General features: G+C 40.0%; 1 protein-coding gene across 2 annotated transcripts in view; it reads left to right on the top strand.

Annotated features, from left to right (window-relative positions):
* Positions 1-4,857: 4,857 nt before the first annotated feature.
* EFHB (EF-hand domain family member B) overlaps positions 4,858-23,727 on the top strand; it is a 61,709-nt gene continuing 42,839 nt past the window's right edge. The window contains exons 1-2 of one of the 2 annotated variants that reach the window (XM_012783281.3): positions 4,858-5,860; positions 23,106-23,168. In XM_012783281.3, the coding sequence (XP_012638735.2) occupies positions 5,084-5,860; positions 23,106-23,168 (840 nt within the window). In that variant the 5' untranslated portion in view covers positions 4,858-5,083. The remainder of the gene's footprint in view (positions 5,861-23,105; positions 23,169-23,727) is intronic. The other variant, XM_076005632.1, reaches the window with a different exon arrangement.

The raw sequence follows: 23,727 nt of genomic DNA, 5'->3' as shown, positions 1-23,727 counted from the left end.
CTAAAATAATAGCCAGCTTTTATTAAGAATTTCCCTTCTCAAGTTACTGTACCAAATGCTTCACAGGAATTAACGCACGGAATTCTTAAGCTACGAGTCTTTCATTTTGAAACTAACTTGTTTATCGTCAGTTTCCCTACATTAGGATATTAACTTCCCATAGTGGTCCTTACCTCTGAAAACCTGTGTCTAGCACAGCGTCTGGCAGGCAAGAGTCTTTAGTAGTAATGGTTGTGGAATTAATGCATGAGGTGTGCCTGCTTTACAGGTAAAGAATTTGAGGCACAAAGGATTGAGTAACCTGTCAAAGATCACTGCCTATTTAGTGATGAAGCTGGATTCTAACCTTGCAGGCTGGCTCCAGAACGGGAGTTCTTAAACATAATTAGGGTGAAAGGACAACCCAAGACATTCATTACCCTCCACAGCAGACTGACTTCGTGGGTTGAATCCCACGGTATAGACAGTCTCTGACGGACGAGGCATGTGAAACAACTCCTACCTACCTCCTCCCAAATTCTTTTGGTAATTTAGTAGAAAAATGTTAAATTGATTTTCTCTCAGAATAAGGGCTACTTTTCAGTTTGCAGTTTATAATTTATAACCCTTTTGTGAGGCCATGAATATTGTCTTTGAAGCATACCGGCTGAGGTATCCTGTGGGTGCTCAGTCAACATTGTACAACGAAGATGACTGGAACCTTTGAACAGCCAATCTTTCAGATCAACTCTGCAATTGCCAGAGGAGCAAATGTGTCATATGTAAATGGTATCTGTGGCACTTTATCCTCAAGTGGTTGTTCCAGTATGAAATATTAGTCATGGTAATAGCTCTTGGACAATCCCAGGAGGAATCAGGAAATAGAATATATGACATCGGTTTTGTCATGTCAACACCCTGTCCAAAATCAAACCAATTCCACTCCAAACCGGCTTCTGCTTAGTGAATGGCATTAGCAGCCTCCCAGTCAGCCATACCTGGAACTTCAGAATCATCTTGAACACTTCCTTCTTTTCCTCATAAGCCATTGTTCATTTTATCAACAAATTCTTTAATCTCCAAATTTTAGGTCAAATCCTAATGTCTGGTCCATGGTAGTATTCATATAAACTGAAATTAATATATACTTCTGCCCTTTGAATATATTCTTCACCTTTTAGCCAGCCATTGTCCTACTCAAAAATATTCAAAGGTATCTCATTACTTGCTAAGTAGTCTCAAGTTCTTCAACTCTAGTCCCAACTCATGTTTCTTTCATTCTATTTCTATAGCCTCCCTATCCTCAAACTCTTGCTTTATTCTCTAACCACAGGTGTCTATTCTGTGTTCATATATTGGTATCTTTGGTCACTTTGTTCTCTTGACCTGGAACAGCATTACTGCCCCAAACTGCTGGTCCCACCTTGGCCAGGATGCTAATTCCTTAGGACAGCATCTGTGGATTCTTCTACTGGATTTAATTTTTTATTTCCTGTAGTTTCACAGTACTTTGCTTTACTCTCTATGATAGGTCTCCTAAAATCTGCCTTATTTTCTAGTTTGTTCTAAGCTTTTTCTTCTGAACTTTTCTTCTCAGCTTTTCATTCCTTTTAGAATTATAAAGTTTTTGAGGGCTAGGACCATCATCAAACATTTTATTTTCTCTTGTTGTTATTTCAGTTTCATTCCACAGATGAATAACCATTTCAGTTCTTCACAGAAGAACTTTGATTGCTGTAGTAGAGACCCTCAAAATATTTGTGAACTTAATTATGTTTAGAATAGTGAACATTTGACTTAACAACTCAAAAATATTAAAAAAACATGAGATGCTGGCTGGACGTGGTGGCTCATGCCTATAATCCTAGCACTCTGGGAGGCCCAGGCAGGAGGATTGCTCAAGGTCAGGAGTTCAAGACCAGCCTGAGCAAGAGTGAGATCCCTGTCTCTACTAAAAATAGAAAGAAATTAGCTACACAACTAAAAATATATAGAAAAAATTATCCGGGCATGGTGGCACATACCTGTGGTCCCAGCTACTCTGGAGGCTGTGGCAGAAGGATTGCATGAGCCCAGGAGTTTGAGGTTGCTGTGAGCTAGGCTGATGCCATGGCACTCTAGACCAGGCAACAGAGCAAGACTCTGTCTCAAAACAAAACAAAACAAAAGAAAAACCAGATGCTGAAATTTATAAATTGCTAGTAACTCCCCATTTTTCACTCTAGTATATTGTTTCCTCATGTATTTCTGTTTACTGATTTTGCCTTTTAATTCACCTCCTTCATGAATACATTTCACAATATTTTACAGTTTAGTCATAATGTTTTCCTGGGAGAGTGCTGCCTTAGTGGCGGGCACATCTAAAGATCCGGTAGTAATTTTAGACAAATTGAAATGCCACGGGAAAGCTTTGCTGTTGTATTGCCAATCAGAATATGCTCATGTTTTCTTTTTCATAACCCCAGATAACTGAGGACTGATAATTGTATATATTTTAGTGTCAAATGTGAGATCTTATTACTTGATAGAATTTGTTTAGGAAGCCACAAAATGAATAAATAAAGTCATGAAGACTTAAACACTGCTGCCCTTACGGCTTATTTTGCCCTCAAATCTCCAAACCCCCAATTACAAATTCCCAGCACCTGGCCTCTCTCCACTACTCACAGCATTCCATATAATCTTCCCTCTCTTCCAGGAAATCTTTCCTCCTTTGTGTAGTTGAAGAATGAATTTTTGTGTAGATAGTAATGAATGGTTACATTTACTTTTAACTTGGACGATCTGGAGACAATGCAAATTTTTTTCTGGAGACAAACCAGTCAGTGGTAATTCTAATGTAAGACATGGTGGCAAGGCAGTGAGAAACAGTCTGTAGAGGCTGTGCTCCGTGGCTCACGCCAGTAATCCTAGCACTCTGGGAGGCTGAGGAGGGAGGATTACTTGAGCTCAGGAGTTTGAGACCAGCCTGAGCAAGAGTGAGACCCCTTTTCTACTAAAAACAGAAAAAATTAGCCAAGTGTGGTACCACACGAGTGTAGCCCCATTTACTTGGGAGGCTTAGGCAGGAGAATCACTTGAGCCCAGGAGTTTGAAGTTGGGCTGATGTCATGGCACTCTAGCCCAGGCGGAAGAGTGAGACTCTGTCTCCAAAAAAAAAAAAAAAAAGAAAAAAGAAAAGAAAAGAGGAAAAAGTCTGTAAAAACTTGAGCTAGTCAAATTTAAAAAGCTTGTGTCTTTGGAAGATATCATACAGGCCTCAGCTCAAATGTCACCTACCTAAACTTCTTTCTAACGCATCAAAGTGTTCTGTTTTCTTCATAACACTTACCACTATCTGAAATGATTTTATTTCTTATTTCACTTAGTGGTTATCTATCTTTACTAGAACTAGAATATAAGTTCCATGACTATACAAGCATCCCATCTGCTGGGGATTGGTCTCAGGATCCCAACTGCCACCCCCATGGATACCAAAATCTTCAGATACTTGAATCTCATATAAAATGGCATAGTATTTGGGTATAACCTATCCCTTTAACTTTGTTGTCTTTAGATTACTCATAACATGTAATACAATGTAAATGCTAGTAAATTAGTCCAGGTGGCCTGTAATCCTAGCACTCTGGGAGGCCAAGGCGGGAGGATTGCTCAAGGTCAGGAGTTTGAGACCAGCCTGAGCAAGAGTGAGACCCATCTCTACTTAAAAAATTAGAAATTAACTGGCCAACTAAAAAAAATATATAGAAAAAATTAGCCAGGCATGATGGCACATGCCTGTAGTCTCAGCTACTTGGGAGGCTGAGGCAGAAGGATTACTTGAGCCCAGGAGTTTGAGGTTGCTGTGAGCTAGGCTGACACTATGGCATTGTAGCTGAGGCAACAGAGTGACTCTGTCTCAAAATAAATAAGTAAATTTGACATATATAAACCCAATTTAAAGAAAATCTCCTACTTAAAAACAATAAAGTTTTGAGTTTACGACAATATTTTCTTTTCTTCCTTTCTTTTTTCTTTTTATTTTTTTAAGGTCTTGCTCTGTTGCCCAGGCTGGGGTGCAGTGGTACAGTCATACTTCACTGCATCTTTGAACCCCTGGCCTCAAGCCATCCTCCTGCCTTTGCTTCCAGAGTAGCTGGGACTGCAGGTACAGGGCACCATGGTAGGCAATATGCATTATAGTGCGACGTATCTCAAACTTTAGCATGTTCACTTTAAGTGTAACTTAAAGTCTAGTTATGAAAGTGTGTGTTCTCAAGGATTTTTAGGATGTTTCTATACTACAGCTGTTAAATATAATAACTCTACAAAATTTAAAGTAGTTTTTTTAGCGCTAAAGTAACTATATGCAGTGCAAAGATACTTGGGCAATGGAGGACCTAAAAAAAGTAGTCACCACCAGAAAGTTTATTAGTTCATCACCAGTAAAATTATAAGGCCAGTGGCCAGGAAGAAGCCAATGGTTGAAACCATCCTAAAAGGACTGCTTTCCTTGGGAAACCAAAGAATAAGAAGTTGGTAAACATTGGCTCTAATGCCTAAGGCCACATCACTCAAGTTTTCTCGCTCTCCAAATCTAGTAAAGAAAGAGAAGAATGGCGGGGGGTGGGGGGGTGGGGGGTGCAGGGAGGGAGTATGGGAGAGAGAGAAGGGGAAGGGGGAGAGGAGGAGGAGGAGGAGGAGAGAGAGGGAGAGGGAGAGGGAAAGGGAGAGAGAGAGAGAGAGAGACAGAGACAGAGACAGAGACAGAGACAGAGACAGAGACAGAGACAGAGACAGAGAGAGGAGAAAGAGAGCTCCGGAGAGATGGGCGGGGATCTGCCCAAGGGGGAATTGTGCGCCAAGCCCCGCCCCTGTTTCCTAGGTAACCGGCTAAACAGACTCCTTCTCCCTTTCCTCTGTGAGTTCTGCTAAGTGTTAAGAGGCAGGCAGGAAGCAGTGGGCAAGGAGTCCGAGTGGGAATGTGTTCTTTCGTGAGAGTGGGGTCTCCCAAAGTGCTGGGGCGCCCCAGGGGATTGGAAACTTCCCTCCAGCCAGGTACAGCTTTCCCCTTATAGGTGCCTTTGGAGGGCTGAAGGTGTCTGAAGGAAAACCTCCCCTGAGCATGGAGGTCACACTCACTCAGGAACAAAAGGATGATTTAGGAGACAGGAGGGTCTTCATGGGACCACGGTCTCCAGTTGAGTTGGGGCTCCGGGTGGGATTAGGAAAAGAAGATTCCTCATGGCGGGAGAGGCCTGTGGTTAGTAATAAATATGAGGAAACGAGGGCACCACCAGAAACAAAATCTCCATTGAGGAAGGAACTCGAAATACGATCAAAAAGGCAGAACTTTTCTAGGCCCCGCACGGAGAGGGGTAATTTCGGAGTCAACTCACAGGGAACAAAACCTTGTCTGGATATATTGCCAGGAAGAATGGGGTTAGAAAATGAGTATCTTCTGGCAGGGCGTAACCGTGGAAGGTTACAGGCTCCCTTGGGCATGGCGAGTGGAAGTCCACAGGATGTAGGGTACGGGAGATGTCCTGCGGCTAGTGGCCCTGAAGGGATAGAGGCATTAGTGGAAAAGCAGCATGCTTTGGATGTGGAACCAAGACAGGAACTAGAAAAAGAGCCTACCTGTATTGCGATGAAACCAAGCCCAGAGATTAAGCCTCCTGTGGAGGTGGACATTGGGCTGCCCCAAACAGAGGAGCCAGATGAAACTAAGAATACAGAGCTCCAGATGGGCTTGGTAGTAGAACCACCCCAGTGCCAGTTTGCCCAACATCCTGAAGAGAAAAAGAAAGCTGGAAACATTGAACAAGGAGTGGAACCTCCAGATCGCATCAGACCCATATACACTGGGAAATTTTTTGATCGGACACCTTGCTGGCCAAGTGTAAGTTTTTTTTCCCTAGTACTTTCCTAGGAACTGAACTATGTATAGTCATATCTTTATTGAAATGATAAAAGGATGAAACTTTTTTGGGTTTGTAGAGACCAATGACAACTATTTCATTAGGAGTCTGATATGCCTTGCTCCTCTGGACACTTCCTAGATGTTCCTTTCATGTGTGATTCTTTGCATCCCTTCTTAGATGTCAGCTTTGTTTTCTGTGCACACCAGTGATTCCTGTTGATTTTTCTCTCTTTTCTCTTTTAACCTTCATTTTGTTCCCCAATCTTCATTTTTTCAACCCTCTCACATGTTTACATACATGGAGATACATGTTGTGTCCTAATATTCATGCTATGAATAGAAAAAGAAAAGCATTTCTTTTCCCATTCATTATTTTTTTCTGTGAGTTATTCATTCTTTCAGTCTTGTGGTGGCTGTTGTGCTGGGTATAGGGCAATATAAAATAAAAAGTACATGGTCCTTACTAAAGGAATATTATATAGATATCTAAATGAATAGAAAACAAATGTGATTCTTCCTTCATAGTATAAGTATACTCTAAATACAGAGCTCAGTGGAAAGATAGTACAACTCTGTTTGGAGGAGATGGGAAAGGCTTAACAGAGGATGTAATAGTTGAGCTAATATTGAGAAGTGTCAGTCTTTGTCAGATGGAAAAATGAGGTTAGAGCATTTTGGGCAAAGAACGGCACAGAGTATGACCAAAGCTTCTTATGTTTGGAAGTTGTAAGCAATTCTGTTTAGCCAGTAGAGTGTTGAGAGATGAAGAAAAAATACGCAGGAGAAATCTAAAGATCCAAAATATAGGGGTAAAACATATGGATACAGGATCAACAGTGGATCTTAATAAAGGTAGAAATAAATAAAATTTGCCTTTTGGAAAGGTAATTTAGATATCAGTAGTAATGATGAACTGGAAGGGGGAGAATTGAATGACATGTAGGAAGTCGGAATGGATACCTTAGGAGTTTCTACGTTGATAATGATCTCTGTGGGTTTGGTGGCTAAAGAATATCCAGTGTTGGCTATTTCAAGTTTGAGATATCAGGTGAAGAAGCCAGGGAGACAACTGGTAATGTGAGACAGTTGAAGCTGTGAGAGTCTAGGCAAGAGCCTTGGGAAACACTAACATTTATAAGATGGTTAGCGAAAAAGATGTCAATAATGTGAGTTCTTGAGGTCAAGGACTATATATTGCTTGTTTACCTTCATGGCATATCATAATACCTTGCATATGGTGGTCATATGCCACAGTAAGTATATGTGTGATAAATAGAAGGAAAGCTGGATGATTAAATGGGAGAAAGAACAGAGAAAAAAGAGGTAATCTGAGAGGGTGGTACTGAAAAACATAAAGGAAGCATCCTTAAGACTTTCTGGGAATAAAAGATTCCACACTTTGAGATTTGAGAATAAGATTCAGCTGAAGAAGTCACAGGGCCTCTGCCGAATTTTGTCTGGGTTTGCAGACTCTTGTTCCCCTTAAGACTCAGGGTGTTCTCTGTCTTTGTCCCACTTCGCTTTCTGGTTCCCTCATTGGATTTCTCCAGACACTGTCTTTATACTTGGCCACACCTGCTTCTCATTTCTGAATTGTTTCTGCACTTGATGGCTTCTGATCTGATCTCACACACATGCAGGTAACAGCTTTCAGTTTTCAACACAGGCTATTCTAAAACGTCTTCCTCTCACTTCTCACACCCTCCTTTCTAAATGTGACTGGACAAGGAAGAGAGTGTCAAGGAGAAAGTAACCAGCAGTGTTAAAGCACCTCTGTTAGGGAAAACAGAATAAAGATTAATTAACTTTGGACATTAAGGAAATTGCCAACATCGTTAGAATGACATAGTGGAAGGAGAATTCAGATTACAGTATACTAAAGAGTGAATGGGATATTAGCATTGGAGAAAGCTACTGTGAAATTTTTTTCCTTAAATGTGACAAGGCCAGGCGAAGTGGCTCATGCCTGTAATCCTAACACTCTGGGAGGCCAAGGCAAGTGGATCGCTCAAGGTCAGGAGTTCGAAACCAGCCTGAGCAAGAGTGAGACCCTGTCTCTACTAAAAATAGAAAGAAATTAATTGGCCAACCAAAATATATATATATATATATATAAAATTAGCCAGCCATGGCGGTGCATGCCTGTAGTCCCAGCTACTCAGAAGGCTGAGGCAGGAGGATCGCTGGAGCCCAGGAGTTTGAGGTTGCTGTGAGCTAGGCTGACGCCATGCACTCACTCTAGACCGGGCAACAGAGTGAGACTCTGTCGCAAAAAAAAAAAAAAAAAGAAAGAAAGAAAAAAGGAAGAAAGAAGTGTGACAGTGAAGTGAAGGGAGTAAAGATTGCATTTAGGAATGTTATTATTTATTTAGTGAATCAGTAGAGGAGTCTGAGATAACACAAAAGAGAAAATGGGTGGAACCAGATCCTAGATAAGCAGGCAGGAATGGAATTAGGATAATAGACAAGAGGAGGGAGACTTGATTAAAAACAAGGCTTCTCCTTTTTTTTTTTTTTTTTTTCTTTTGAGAAGAGTCTAACTCTGTTGCTCTGGCTGGACTGCCATGGCGGCTGCCCAGCTCACAGCAACCTCAAACTCTTGGGCTCAAGCAATCCTCTTGCCTCAGCCTCCTGAGTAGCTGGGACTACAGGCATTCGCCACCATAATGCCTGGCACATATATATGTTTTTTTTTAGTTGTCCAGCTAATTTCTTTCTATTTTTTTTAGTAGAGACAGGGTCTCACTCTTGCTCAGGCTCGAACTCCTGAGCTCAAATGATCCGCCCTCCTGGACCTCTCAGAGTGCTAGGATTACAGGGGTGAGCCACCGGGCCTGGCCAAGGCCTCCTTTTAAAATAATTTTTTTTCTCTTCTTTTTTTTTTTTGTTTTGAGACAGAGTCTCACTTTGTTGCCCAGGCTAGAGTGAGTGCAGTGGCGTCAGCCTAGCTCACAGCAACCTCAAACTCCTGGGCTCAAGCAATCCTGCTGCCTCTGCCTCCCCAGTAGCTGGGACTACAGGCATGCGCCACCATGCCCGGCTAATTTTTTCTATATATATTAGTTGGTCAATTAATTTGTTTCTATTTATTGTAGAGATGGGGTCTCACTCTTGCTCAGGCTGGTTTTGAACCCCTGACCTTGAGCAATCTGCCCACCTGGGCCTCCCAGAGTGCTAGGATTACAGGCGTGAGCTACCACACCCAGCCTCTTTTTTTTTTTTTAACAAGTTCTCATATAAAATAATTTTTAAATGTTAAAATATTTACTTTCATTATAAAACGTGAATAATAACATTATAGAAACTTTAGAAAATGGGATGAAAACACCCACAATCTTATCCTAATATAATGCCTCTTAGCACTTTACTGCATTCACATTAATTAACACTACATTAACAATATTATTCATAGACCTTTGAGGTATTAATTTGTTTGTTCTCTTAGAAACTCTATGGGGCATCTGCTATTATGAAATCCTATTTTAGGGCTGGGTGCAGTGGCTCACGCCTGTAATCTAGCGCTCTGGGAGGCTGAGGCTGGCAGATCATTTGAGCTCAGGAGTTCAAGACCACCCTGAGCAACAGCGAGACACCGTCTCTACTAAAAACTAGAAAAAAATTAGCTGGACAACTAAAAATATGTAGAAAAAAATTAGCTGGGCATGGTGGCACATGCCTGTAATCCCAGCTACTTGGGAGGCAGAGGCAGAAGGATTGCTTGAGCCCAGGAATCTGAGGTTGCTGTGAGCTAGGCTGATGCCACGGCACTCTGGTCCGGGCAACAGAGTGAGACTCTGTCTCAAAAAAAAAAAAAAAAGAAATCCTATTTTACAGGTAAGGAAGCTGAAGCAAATTTGATGATTTGGTCAAACTCATAGAGCTAGAGAGTAGTAGATAGAGGATTTAAAGTCATATATTCCTCCTTGAGAGTCTGAGTTCTTGATTACATTATACTCCCTGTGACACTTTTCTCCAAATGCATTTTTACACAGTGGTATTATATTGAGCATAAAAATTATCTTGATTTTCACTTATTTTTTAATAAGCATTTCACTGTTATTACAGACTTCATAAAGATCTTATAATGATAAAAATACTTCTTTAAACCAATAAATGATTTTTTTTTTTTTTTGAGACAGAGTCTCACTCTGTTGCCTGGGTTAGAGTGCTATGGCATGAACCTAGCTCACAGCAACCTCAAACTCCTGGGCTCAAGCGATCCTCCTGCCTCAGCCTCCTGAGTAGCTGAGACTACAGGCATGCACCACCATGCCTGGCTAATTTTTTCTATATATTTTTAGTTGACCAATTAATTTTCTTTTTTTTTTTTTTTTTTTTGAGACAGAGTCTCCCTTTGTTGCCCAGGCTACAGTGAGTGCCATGGCGTCAGCCTAGCTCACAGCAACCTCAAACTCCTGGGCTCAAGCAATCCTGCTGCCTCAGCCTCCCAAGTAGCTGGGACTACAGGCATGTGCCACCATGCCCGGCTAATTTTTTCTATATATATATTCATTGGCCAATTAATTTCTTTCTATTTATAGTAGAGACAGGGTCTCGCTCTTGCTCGGGCTGGTTTTGAACTCCTGACCTCGAGCAATCCTCCCGCCTCAGCCTCCCAGAGTGCTAGGATTACAGGCGTGAGCCACCGCGCCCGGCCTGGCCAATTAATTTATTTCTATTTTTCATAGAGACAGGGTCTCCCTCTTGCTCAGGCTGGTTTTGAACTCCTGACCTTGAGCGATCCTCCCGCCTCGGCCTCCCAATACATGATTTTTGAGTTAACTCATTCCCTCTATTATAGGGATTTTAGATTTTTTTCCAGAATTTTCTATAAAAATACTTTGTCTAATTTTTATTCATATGTCTTTTTATATGTATTGGAATATTTCCTTAGGATAGAGTTTAGCAGAAGCCAAAGGTACAGATTTCTCTCTAGTTCCCATTGCCAAATCTCTTCCTAAAAGATTGTAATTTTTAAAAATGATAATCTTGAGACCAGGGGAGGTGGCTCATTCCTATAATCCTAACACTCTGGGAGGCCGAGGCGGAAGGATTGCTGCAGCTCAGGAGTTCGAGACCAACCTCAGCAAGAGTGAGACCCTGTCTCTACTATAAATAGAAAGAAATTAGCCAAACAACTAAAAATAGAAAAAATTAGCCAGGCATCGTGGCATGTGCCTGTAGTCCCAGCTACCTGGGAGGCTGAGGCAGGAGGATTTCTTGAGCCCAGGAGTTTGAGGTTGCTGTGAGCTAGGTTGACGCCACATCACTCTAGCTCAGGCAACAGAGTGAGACACTTTCTCAAAAAAAAAAAAAAAAAAAATCATGGCGGGGCACAGTGGCTCACACCTGTAATCCTAGCACTCTGGGAGTCCAAGGTGGGAGGATTGATCAAGGTCAAGAATTCGAAGTCAGCCTGAGCAAGAGTGAGACCCCATCTCTACTAAAACATAGAAAGAAATTAATTGGCCAACTAAGAATATATAGAAAAAATTAGCCAGGCATGGTGGCTCGTGCCTGTAGTCCCAGCTACTCAGGAGGCTGAGGCAGGATTGCTTCAGCACAGGAATTTGACGTTGCTGTGAGCTAGGCTGACGGCACAGCTCTCTAGCCTGGGCAACAGAGTGAGACTCTTTTTCAAAAAATAAATAAATTAATTAAATTAAATAAGATTGGAAATTGCTCCATATGTTTGTTTTTATTGTTTTCTTGTCCTGGTATCTGGTCACCTTGCTGAATATATTAGTCATAATTGCTTATTATTATTTTCTTTCAATTTTCTAGGTTCACAATCCTATTGACACTTTTATGTTTTTAGTATAAGTGTACCTCTCATTTTTATTTCCATCCCATTTCATTGGCTATGATCAAAAATATGATATGGAAAATAAGGTCTCTTTTATGATTTTAATGGAAATGATTTTAATGTTTTACTATTAAGTATGATTATTGTGGAAGATTTCTGATATATCAAATTAAGAATATTTCTTAGCATACAGTAACTTTATTAGAACAAAAAAAAATTAAGAATACTTCTATCTATTCTTAGTTTGCTAAGAATGTTTAAAATCAATAATAAACTTGAATTATGAAAAACTTTCACTCTACTTACTGAAATATGTTTTTTTCTGAACTAAAATGGTTAATTTTCTAAGGATAAACCATCTTCATATTTTTGGGCTAAGCTCTCTTTGCTTGTGATATTTTTTAGAATATATTCCTGGATTTGATTTGCCAGTATTTTACTAGGAATTTTGCATCTATGATTCTATGTAAGTTTAGACAGTAGTTTTTATTTATTTATTTATTTATTTATTTATATCTTGAAAAAATAACTGCTTTTTTCCTTTTCTTTTTTTTTTTTTTAATGATCTACTATCATTCCCAAAGTAATTTTTATGTTATCTTTCTCTGAGTTTGGTATTAGCTTTAGCATTAGCTAGTATACAAAAATATTGAAAAGCCTTCCATCTTTTCAATTATCTTTATGCTTTGTTTATATATTATGTGTATTATCAACCTCTTGTAGGCCTGGTAAAACTCACACAGCTGAAAGGGAAAGGCTAACTCATTTCCCTCTATTGTTAATTCATCTCTGGTCAAGAGATGGGATGGTAAAATATTTGATGTCCTTGAGTTCATCCAGTCTCAAGAGAAGGAAGAAAGTGCCTTTGGGTGAGGTTAAAACACAGTGTCAAGCTTGGCTGTGATGAGAGTTTGCATGGAAATTCTATTGTGAATAGCCTGTAAAGATCAATCCCTGAGGACAATCGCTTGCACAACCTTCAGGGAACTGGGAGAGCTCATCTCAATGAGACGCCTTTCCATTGTTGTGGGAGGGAAAGTAGACACATCACATTGTAGAGATGCTTATACTGTGGTTTGAAGTTGCTGTCCAGAGTTGGTGTTGAGTTGCAAGTGAAGGTTTACTCTGATAGATTTATGAGACCCATTAGGCAAGACCTTCTCATAAAACAATCATGGGTATGGAACCAGTGCAGCAAGAAAGAAGTTCCAAGAAATGGTGGCCTGAGAAGAGATTTTTGGGGTGTCCTTCAAAAACCAAAAAGATTCTGGTAAAAACAGCTTCTCTCTGTGTAGAAGCCTGGTATCCCTTTAAAAGGGTACTTTGCTCTTGGAAACACTGTCAGAGATCAAAATCTCTATAATGGTCATTTCCCTAAGACATCCTGAGACTATTCGTTGATGTCCATCAATGCACTGACTCTGGCAGAAGCCCTGAGGTTATTAAGACAAAACAACTGACCCATGCAAACATTGGTAAATTATATTAAGTCCTAGAGTAGAAAGAGGAAGAAGGAAGGAAAGCTTCAAAGGAAGGTTAAAAAAATTATAGTGTTAAAAAAATATATGATCACACAGAAGTGGAAACCTAAAAAAAAAAAAAAAAAAAAAAAAAATAAAAAAATAAAAAAATATATGAGATGACAATGGGGCTAAATAAATGAAAAATTACACAGTACCTGCATTCAAGGAGATTAGAGTCTAAAGACTTGAGATCAATAGACAAATTATTTTATAATATGGTACTTGTCACAAAAAGTGGTGCCTTTCCCCCCCCCCCCCCTTCTATACTACTAAAACCTGATAGCTATTTTGGGAATAGGTAAAGGAAAAGGGGCCACCTATTTATGAATCTTGTAGTTATGCAGGTCCCAGTATGGGAGAAAAATTCCAGGTACAAAGATTTATTTTGTATCAATTTGCAAAGCTAATCTCTGCAAAATTCTAGCAAGTGGGTGGTTTCATTTGCACAGTGGGTTCAGAGTCTTCTGGCAGAAAGGAATGGGTATGGTCACTCCTAATTCTCTCTGAGGTATTCAGAATTAAGGATCTCTATGAGTAGAACAGAGTGATCTTGCCCAAGGACCAGAGGGAGAGATGGGACCATTATGCTAACCCTCATTGAATTTGGAAGATGGCATGATAATAATGAATCTGTGAGTTTTCACCAACTGAAAATAGTCTCAACCTTCCAGAGTTGACTTCAGTCTTGGGAATAAGACATATGAGAAGTGAAAGAGCTACTTGATTACTGAAAGCTGCAATACTGAGAGGCTGAGTGAGGAGGTGGCCAAGTAAGGTGGCACTGGTGTGATTAGGGACTGAGCAAGGAAATAGCTGAGCAAAGAGGTGGGTGGTGCAATTGGGAGTTGGGTTATAAACAAAGGGCCTGAGTAGATAAGTAAATTTTGGGACAATAGTGGTAAGTTTCTCACTGATGGACATAAAGGTTATAAATATGAAAAGGAGAAGGATAGAATGAATCCTGTTGTGTTGGATTGTAATTAGAGGTATTGGTGGAAATTCATGGCATATCTTTATCTATATCTATGTACATGGACTCTACATACATTTAACTAGACAAAATATTATAGAAGTAAAATAGGTGCAAGTGTGTGGGCTGTGTATACAGACATACATTTTCCCACTCTATCCTCTAAGAGGACCCAGAAGCGATATTTCTCTAGCAGCAATGAGATCACCAAAATCTGTATCTTGATTTCTAAATATTAAATGCCATTACTTATTAAAAGGAATCAGTGTTCCTTGGAGAAATGCCTGACTCTAGGACTGGTACAGACATGTACAATATGAACTTGGAACACCTTTGTGAGCCAAAAAGTGAGAAAAGTCTTAAAGAATGATGCAAATATGAAACAACCTCAAAAAACAAGTTTGAAGGGGCTCCCACTAGCCCAGTCTGGTTACGATGAGCATTGAATAAAATTACGATCAAATAAAATAGAAACCTCTGAGCCCATACTTATAGAAATACATAAATGAATAAATAGTGAGAAAAGAATGCTTTCTTGCGGTATAATGCCAATTAATAAATGTAGAAAGAATATTGGAATTAGAAAGCCACCATTTGATAGCCATCACAGTAATAATGATTTAGGCAAGAGTCATCAGTAGATATTAAAACATTAGGTAAAATTTTGATGAGGAACTGGATATTTACATAGAATATTTATTAATTAATTACATAGAATAATTATTAATTATAAAGGAAAAATAGCTTTATGATGGAGAAACTTAGCAGACACCTACAGTGTATGCTCCCTGATAGAACACAACACTGTTTTTGTGATATCCCTGCCAAAAATGTATAACACGAATCTAATCAAAAGAAAACATTAGTCAAGCCCAAATTAAGACATATTTTACAAAATAATTGGCCTGTACTCTTGAAAAAATGTCAAGGTCATGAAGGACAAGGAGGATTAGGAACTATTCCAGACTGAAGGAGAGAAAAGAGACATGACAGTTAAATGTTATGTATGTGTGGTTGCCCTGGAAGTGGTTGGCTCAGATCTCCCTTCAAGAGGACCTGCTGTGGTCAACATAGCTGATTGACAGCCTCCACATGCTGACTTCATGGATCTACTGCAAAGTTCACCACTTTACACTCCCAATGAGCACTGTAGGGATACTAGAACTAGATTTTTTTTTTTCCCCCAACATGGGATTCCTGTAATGGGAACCTTAGTCTCAGAGACCGCACATTAGTCTGACTGAGATTTTCTCAGAGCTATGCTTTAGTTAGAAACTCTTCCTTTTTTAACACTTCCTTCTCTCTTTTTATAGGAGAACTTATCATGGTCTTAACCCTTTGCACTCGCTTTTTTCTCGATTCCTTTATTCTAATTGGGATTTAATTTTTTAAATACCCCAGATTTTATAAAGCACGGCAGTAGAATAAAAAATTGGAGTTTCTTTTTTTTTTCTTTTCTTTTTTTTTTTTTTTTGAGACAGAGTCTCACTTTGTTGCCCAGGCTAGAGTGAGTGCTGTGGCATCAGCCTAGCTCACAGCAACCTCAAACTCCTGGGCTCAAGCAATCATTCTGCCTCAGCCTCCCAAGTAGCTGGGACTATAGGCATGCACCACCATGCCCGGCTAATTTTTTCTCTATATATTAGTTGGCCAATTAATTTCTTTCTATTTATTGTAGAGACGGGGTCTCGCTCTTGCTCAAGTTGGTTTAGAACTCCTGAACTCAAACAATTCGCCCACCTCGGCCTCCCAGAGAGCTAGGATTAGAGGCGTGAGCCACCACGCCTGGCCTTGGAGTTTCTTTTCATACAAACTTATTTATTTGGATTTTTTAATATTTCAAATTATTGATACATTCAAAGAGTAATTTTAATCTATAATTTTTCTTTCTTTTTTTTTTTTCTTACTGAACAAGTCAGTGAGAATTCTCTATAATTTTTCATGGTGTGATATTTTTTGAAACATTCACCCACATGAAGACCTGGTTTACATTCACATGTTTCGCAAATATAAATCCTCTCTCTTCTTCCTCCTTTGATTTTTCTGTTAGAACAAACAACACAATCTTTGTGTTTTTTGTTAGGGTGAGGTGTGATTATATGGAGCTTTCCATCTAAACGTTGCTCCAAGTTAGTGGCTAAGAATCTACCCCTGGAAGTTAGTGTACCATCTCTGCATTTACATTTTAGTTGTCCTTTCATGCTAATGAAAATAAGAAAAGATACTGGAAAAATAGACAAAAATCCCCCTTCCCCCCGAGGTGAAACTACAGGTCGAGTGTGGCTCGACATACGAGCTGCTAACGATGCTAACCATGTTGAGTCACACTCGACATCGAGTGTAAAGGGTTAATGTTTTCCCTGACTACTCCTCCTCCTTTGTCCTTCACAGGTGTTTTTCTTTCTTTTTTTGTTTTTTGTTTTTCATTTATTTATTTTTTTAAAATACATTTGTCTTGCTTTTTTTGACTTTTCTATATTAGGTCTGCTTGACTCCCATCATCACACACACATGTATCTCTTCTTGTTCATCCTCCCAATGTTATATAATACAGGTGTTTTTCTTAATAAATCTCTTACAGATCTAATTATATCATGGTGTCTGCTTCTTAGAAGACTCAGTCACAGTGTAATCTTGGATTTGCTGCTTTTGCTATAAAGGTCATTATTAGACAACTGTGGAATTTCAATGGAGTCCTTACATTAGTTGCTATTATTGTATCAATACTAATTTCTTGATTTGGGGGGCCTGCAATAGATTCTTTTAAAGATGACAAACCATGAGAAAAAATTAGGAGACAACAGCCATCAATAAATTTCAAGAAATTTTAGGAAATAAAAAGATAGGCCGGGCATAGTGGCTTACACCTGTAATCCCAGCACTTTGGGAGACTCAGGCATTAAGATCGCTTGAGGCCAAGAGTTTGAGACCAGCCTGGGCAACCCAATGAGACCCCATCTCCACAAAACAGAAATATTAGCTGTGCATGGTGGTGCACACCTGTGGTCCTAGCTACTCAAGAGGCTGAGGCAGGAAGATTGCTTGAGCACACGAGTTCAAAGCTACTGTGAGCTATGATCACACCACTGCACCCCAGCCTGTGTGACAGAGACCCTGTCTCTAAAAACAAAAAGAGAAAGAAAGGAAGAAAGGAAAGAAAGAAAGAAAGGAGGGAGGGAAGGAGGAAGGAAGGAATTAAAAAAGGAGGCCCGCGCGGTGGCTCACGCCTTTAATCCTAGCACTCTGGGAGGCTGAGGTGGGGCGGATGGCTCAAGGTCAGGAGTTTGAAACCAGCCTCAGCAAGAGCGAGACCCTGTCTCTACTAAAAATAGAAAGAAATTAATTGACCAACTAAAAATATATATAGAAAAAAATTAGCCGGGCATGGTGGCACATGCCTGTAGTCCCAGCTACTCAGGAGGCTGAGGCAGTAGGATCTCTTGACCCCAGGAGATTGAGGTTGCTGTGAGCTAGGCTGACACCATAGCACTCACTCTAGCCTGGGCAGCAAAGTGAGACTCTGTCTCAAAAAAAAAAAAGAAAAAAAGAAAGAGAAAAGAAAAGGAAGGAAGGAAGAAAAAGAAAGAAAGATTCTGCACTGATTTTTCTGTAAAAGAAAAAAAAAGAAAAAGGAACAAAATATTTAATTTTTAGAAAATATTAAAAAATTAAAAAAAGAAAGAAAAGAAAGAAAGAAAAGAGAAAGGAGAGGAAGGGAGGGGAGGGGAAGGGAAAGAAGGAGAAGGGAGGGGAGGTGAAGGGAAGGGAAGGGCAGGGGAGGAGAGGAGAGAAAATAGGAAGATGGAGATATGGCAACTGGTTTAGCAGAGGAGGAAAAAAATAAAATGTGAGGAAAATCAGATGGCGATTCCCCCCTGAAATGATCTAGTTTGCCTGGAATAATTCCTAAGAAGCTCAGCACTTAGAAGGTGTAGTAAAGCTTGGGTTGGAAAATAGAAGGATTGGTTAAAGTTCAGGACAGTTGAATATCCAGTTGTTCTCTTTCCTGTGCAACCCTTGACTTCCTATTTTTCCACACCAGCTTCCACCTCCTTTCACCAAAAGTGTGGTTTTATTTTCTCAAAGGGGTTTTTAGAGTCATCAAGTCCCAGGTCAAGCAGAAGAGGAGTTCCATGCTGAAAATAGGGACATTAATAAGCAAAAGTATACTTTCTGTAAGGCAGTTCCTCTAGCTTCCTCTCCCACTAGGCCCTTGGAGAACCAGTAGCCAGGAGTCAAGCCAGCCCTCTAGACAACGGGCAATGCTTAGAGAGGCAGTAGAGCATCATAAATAAGAATAGAGATTTGGAAGCCAGCCTACTTGGATTCAAATATCTGCCAATAAATAAAATAAGCTATATCACCCTGTTCCTCAACCTTCTTATGTCTCCCTTTGCTCACAATGGAGATGGTGATGATATCAGTATCAACCTCATGGATATTATTATGAGCATTAAATGAGTTAACACATATAAAATGCTCGGAACAATGTCTAGCACATGCTGTGTGCTTTATAAGTGCCAGCTGTTAATACCATTCTCTGGAAATCTGAACAGCCTAAAGGTAAGAAAAATGATATTGGGGACCCTCCCAAAACAAAGGCTGCCTCATCACCTGATCTCCCTACAGCAAAGCCAAAGAATAAACAAGACTTGCAACACACACAACACACGACATACTGATTACTTTTGTAGCACCTAATGTTTTAATATGAATGATTAGACTCTAGTTTGAAAGGAAAGGACCCGACAAGCTAACAGAAAATATATACACAGCTTTCCATGATACCCAGGGGTAAGCATTCATAATGTCTGGAGCCCTTGATGTCCTGCAAACGAAGGAGTATGTCCTCAAATTTCTTACCGCAGGAATCTACTTAGGTGGCACCAACCTCGACTTTCAAATGGAACAGCACACCTACAAAAGGAAAAGTGATGGCACCTACATCATAGATCTGAAGAGGACCCGGGAGAAGCCTCTACTGGCAGCTCATGCCACTGTTGCCATTGAAAACCTTGCTGATGTCAGTGTCATATCCTCTGGAAACACTGGTTGGCAAGCTGTGCTGGCATTTGCCTTTGCCACTGGAGCCACTCCGATTGCTGGTCGCTGCACTCCTGGAACCTTCGCTAACCAGATCCAGGCAGCCTTTCAGGAGCTGCATCTTCCGGTGGTTATGGTTACTGGTCCCAGGACTGACCTGCAGCCTCTCACGGGGGTGTCTTACATTAACCTGCCTATAATTGCTCTGTGCAGCACAGATTCTCCTCTGCCTTATGTGGACATCACCGTCCCATGCAACAACAAGGGAGATCACTCAGTGGGCCAGATGTGGATGCTGGCCTGGTGCATGCATGGCACCGTCTCCCATAAACACCTGTGGGAGGTCATGCCTGGTCTCTACTTGTACAGAGATCCTGATGAGAGTGAAAAGAAAGAGCAGGCAGTTGCTGAAAAGGCTGTGACCAAGGAGGAATTTCAGAATCAATAGATTGCTCCAGCTCCTGAGTTTACTGCTACCTAGCCTAAAATCACCGACTGGTCTGAAGGCATGCAGGTGCCTTTTAAGCCTATTCAGCAGTTCTCTATGGAAGACTGGAGCGCTCAGCCTGCCATGGAAGACTGGTCTGCAGCTCCCACTGCTCAGCCACTGAATGGGTAGGAACAACCACTGAGTGGTCTTAACCTGTTTTTCCACAGGCTCTTAAACAAGATGGAAATGAAGTTGATAGGAAATCTGATGAACATCAGTTTCTGAAAAAAGAAAAAGAAAAAGAAAAAGAAAACATATACACAAACATACACAGAGGGAACAGGAAAATGTAAACAAACAAAAGAGATTACCTGAGAGATCTAAGATGTTGCATCTGTAAAACAAGATTGGATCTTTTAAGAGAACAATCAGAGAAGAAGAAAGAACTTTTCAGAACTTAAATATGATAATCTAAATAAAAATTCTACAGAGGATTGTAAGATAAAATCAGAGGGACCCATAGCTGGGGTAGGGGAGAGGGAGACTTTTCAAACATATTAAGACACTATATCCGGCTGGTTGTGGTGGCTTATGCCTGTAATCTGGGAGGCTGAGGCCGGACGATTGCTTGAGCTAAGGAGTTCGAGACCTCTGTCTCTACTAAAAATAGAAAAAATTAGCCAGTCAACTAAAAATGAGATTAAAAAAATTAGTTGGGTGTGGTGGCTCATGCCAGTAGTCCCAGCTACTTGAGAGGCTAAGGCAGGAAAATCACTTGAGCCTAGGAGTTTGAGGTTGCTGTGAGCTAGGCTGATACCATGGCACTCACTCTAGCCTGGGCAACAAAGCAAGACTCTGTCTCAAAAAAAGACACTATAGAAAGAAAACAGACATAAATGGCTTCCGTGCCTGTGTCCCCAATAAAAAACATGACAGCATAGAAGCCTAATTACAACTACTGATTTGCAATAAAACTGCTTTTCATCTGGGCACCTCTATGTTGAATACCAAGACATTTCTGTCCAGTAGAATATTTGCTGTGATGAAGATTTAGGATATCCATTGGCAAACACTTAGAAGGGAAGCTAGCCAGGAACAAATAAAATTATCTGTCAGGCCATGGATTTATCGATCCATCAATCAATCTATCCTTTCTTCTATCTATCTAACCATCTATCACCCAGATGGTAGCTGCCTGGGTATCCCCAAGTTCTTCAGCCTTAAGGAGTTACCTTTCCATTGAATTGTTAGGGAGAGAAAACATTTCCTCTACCGCCTTTTGTTCAATAACTGGAGACCTGTGAATTAAACTAACAAAAAACAGATTAACAGGAGAAGGCCAGGTGCAGTGATTCATGCCTGTTATCTTAGCACTCTTGGAGGCCAAGGCAGGAGGATCAGTTGAGGTCAGGAGTTTGAGGCCAGCCTGAGCAAGAGTGAGACCCCATCTCTACCAAAAATAGAAAGAAATTAGCTGGACAACCAAAAATATATAGAAAAAATTAGCCGGCATGGTGATGGTTCCAGCTATTCAGTAGGCTGGGGCAGAAGGATTACTTAATCCCAGGAGTGTGAGGGTCCTGTGAGTTAGCCTGATGCCACAGCACTCTAACCCTGGCAACAGAGAGAGACTTTGTCTCAAAAAAAAAAAAAAAAAGATAAGGGATATTTTAGTAAGGTCTCTTTATGCAAACTTATCTAGGTCAACTCTTCCTTTCAGATGACAAAAGTTGCTATTCTCTTCCTGGTTCTTGGCAGCTAGAGTCACCTTCACAAAAGGAAATTTATTTTCTGATTTTAAGCAGAATAAGGGGAAGCCAGAGAACTCTTCCAGCACCTGTTGATTCTCAGTTGCCTTCAGCTCAAAATAATCCTTATGCCAAAGTGGCATATTTTGGGATGGCATATTCTGATTCCTTACAGAAGATCTTAAAAAAATGACTTGAGTTCCTATCCCAAGTATAGTGAGAGAGACAACATTCCCTGGTATCACTAAGATTTCTTATAATTTCTAGCCAAATTAAAAAAAATCTCACTGTATCCCTGCCCCCTCTTCTCTGCCCTGCTTTAGCCCAAGTTATTCCTTTTTTACACAAAGTTCTCACATAATGTAATTACGTGAGTAGAATTTACTCTCAATTTGGCATTAATTCTAGGCTGCTTCTCACTGGCCAATTTCCCACCGTAGCCCCCCTGGCCTGTCACCCTGTTACTAGATCTTGGCCTCCCCTCACCTTCTCAATTTATCTGCTATATCCTGAATCCTTCCTTGGTAGGCTACCCCATCAGGAGTTCATATTTTTTTCCCTTTTTTAGCAAAACAATTCAATTCTCTGCCTGGTCATGTCTGAGAGCTTCCTCGTTAATACCCAGAGATGTCAAGATACTATCTTAAACCCTATGGCTCTCTCCCCAAGAAGAATTCTACACTCAACACTTAACATAGCAAAACTTTTACCTACTCATATAGATCCATTTGTTTATTTGTATGTTCATTAATTCAGCCTTCCATTTATTAATCTATTCATTCCTTTCCAAACCACATGTATACATTCATCCATCCACTCAACTCTCAATTTCTCTGTTTTTCTCTGATCTCTGCCCTCTCTTTCTTTCTCCCTCTTTCCAGAGACCCGGAACACTATGGAAAGTTTCTTTCTCTTAGTTTTTTTTAAAATTAATTTACTAAAAAAAATTTTTTTTTGGCAAAGATCCTTTTTCTGTCCCATCTTTCTCTTAGTTTTTAAAAAAGAAACGTCCACATTGCAAAAGTAACTATCAGCTGTCTTGAAACAGATAAAGAGAGAAATAGATAAGAGTTGCATTTCTGGGAGTCAACAATTATAATCTTTGCCTTGGGCAAAAGGAAGGACAGATAAGACCCAAGTTAGAATGGAGTGGACAAGGCCAAGTGAGATTTGTGCCATTCACTGAAGGGTCTGGGACAGTAGGGAGATGCCTGCACATGCAAAAGTTAATGTGTTGTTGGAAATACACCCACATCCAAACACACCTGCACACATTCAGACATACTCAACACTTTCTCTTGATCTTAGCTTGAATGTGGCCATACTTCCATTTCACTGTTGATATAGGACAGTAAATAATTAACCTGTGAACTATGACAAGATTATTTCTGAAAATTGAATTCCTCAACATGTCACAAAGGTCCTGTAACTAGAATAATCACTAACACTGCTAGTGCTATAAAAAAGTTGGCTTACAATTATATGTGTATTTAATATTTAATGTTTATGTTATATATGAAGATTGCTTGAGATTTACTGTTTGTTCTTCCTTTTTTCTTGTATTAAGTAGTTGAAAGTAACTTTATAGTATCAGAAGCATATGACAAGTTTGAAATAAATTTCATTCTTCAAAATGTTCCTTTTCTACCCTGAGAGTGATCAAGTATTGTTTTTTGTTTTCTGTGTGTTTTTTTTCCTCTTTAGGCAGGGAAAGTCATTCCAGTTGGTTACAGACTTGCAACCTGCTTGACTGAAAAACTTCCCAGGGTGAGCACATTCCATATGCTTTTATGTTTCTATTTTTACCTTGTATATGAACATCAAGATATAGACAACTTTTAATATTCCTTATGAAAATGGTCAATTGGCCAGTTTGGATTCTTTACTGTATTTATTTTGAGGCCTTCTATTGATTTTGGCCAAGAGAGTGAAAATTCCAGCTTATAATTTCTAGCTCTATGAAAACTACAAGGGCAACCAGGCGTGGAATCGGAGACCAGCCTGAGCAAGAATGAGACCCTTTCTCTGCTAAAAATAGAAAAAATTAGCTGGGGGTGGTGGTATGTGCCTGTAATACTAGCTACTAGGGAGGCTGAGGCAGGTGGATCGCTTGAGCCCAGGAGTTTGAGGTTGCTGTGAGCTAGGCTGACGCCACAGCACTGTAGCCAGGGCGAAGGAGCAAGACTGTCTGAAACACAAATAAACAAAAACTATAAGGGATTCAATTTATTTAAACAGAAATAATAGTATGCTTTCTAACCTGGATACTTCCTGGTTGTTTTCTAAATAAAACATTTAAAATATGTTGTTTACTTCCATTAATAAA

Source organism: Microcebus murinus, chromosome 1 (genome assembly GCF_040939455.1).
Source record: "Microcebus murinus isolate Inina chromosome 1, M.murinus_Inina_mat1.0, whole genome shotgun sequence".
Taxonomy (NCBI): domain Eukaryota; kingdom Metazoa; phylum Chordata; class Mammalia; order Primates; family Cheirogaleidae; genus Microcebus; species Microcebus murinus.
The sequence above is the reverse complement of the archived record's forward strand: the minus strand, read 5'-3'. Positions and strand labels throughout refer to the sequence as shown.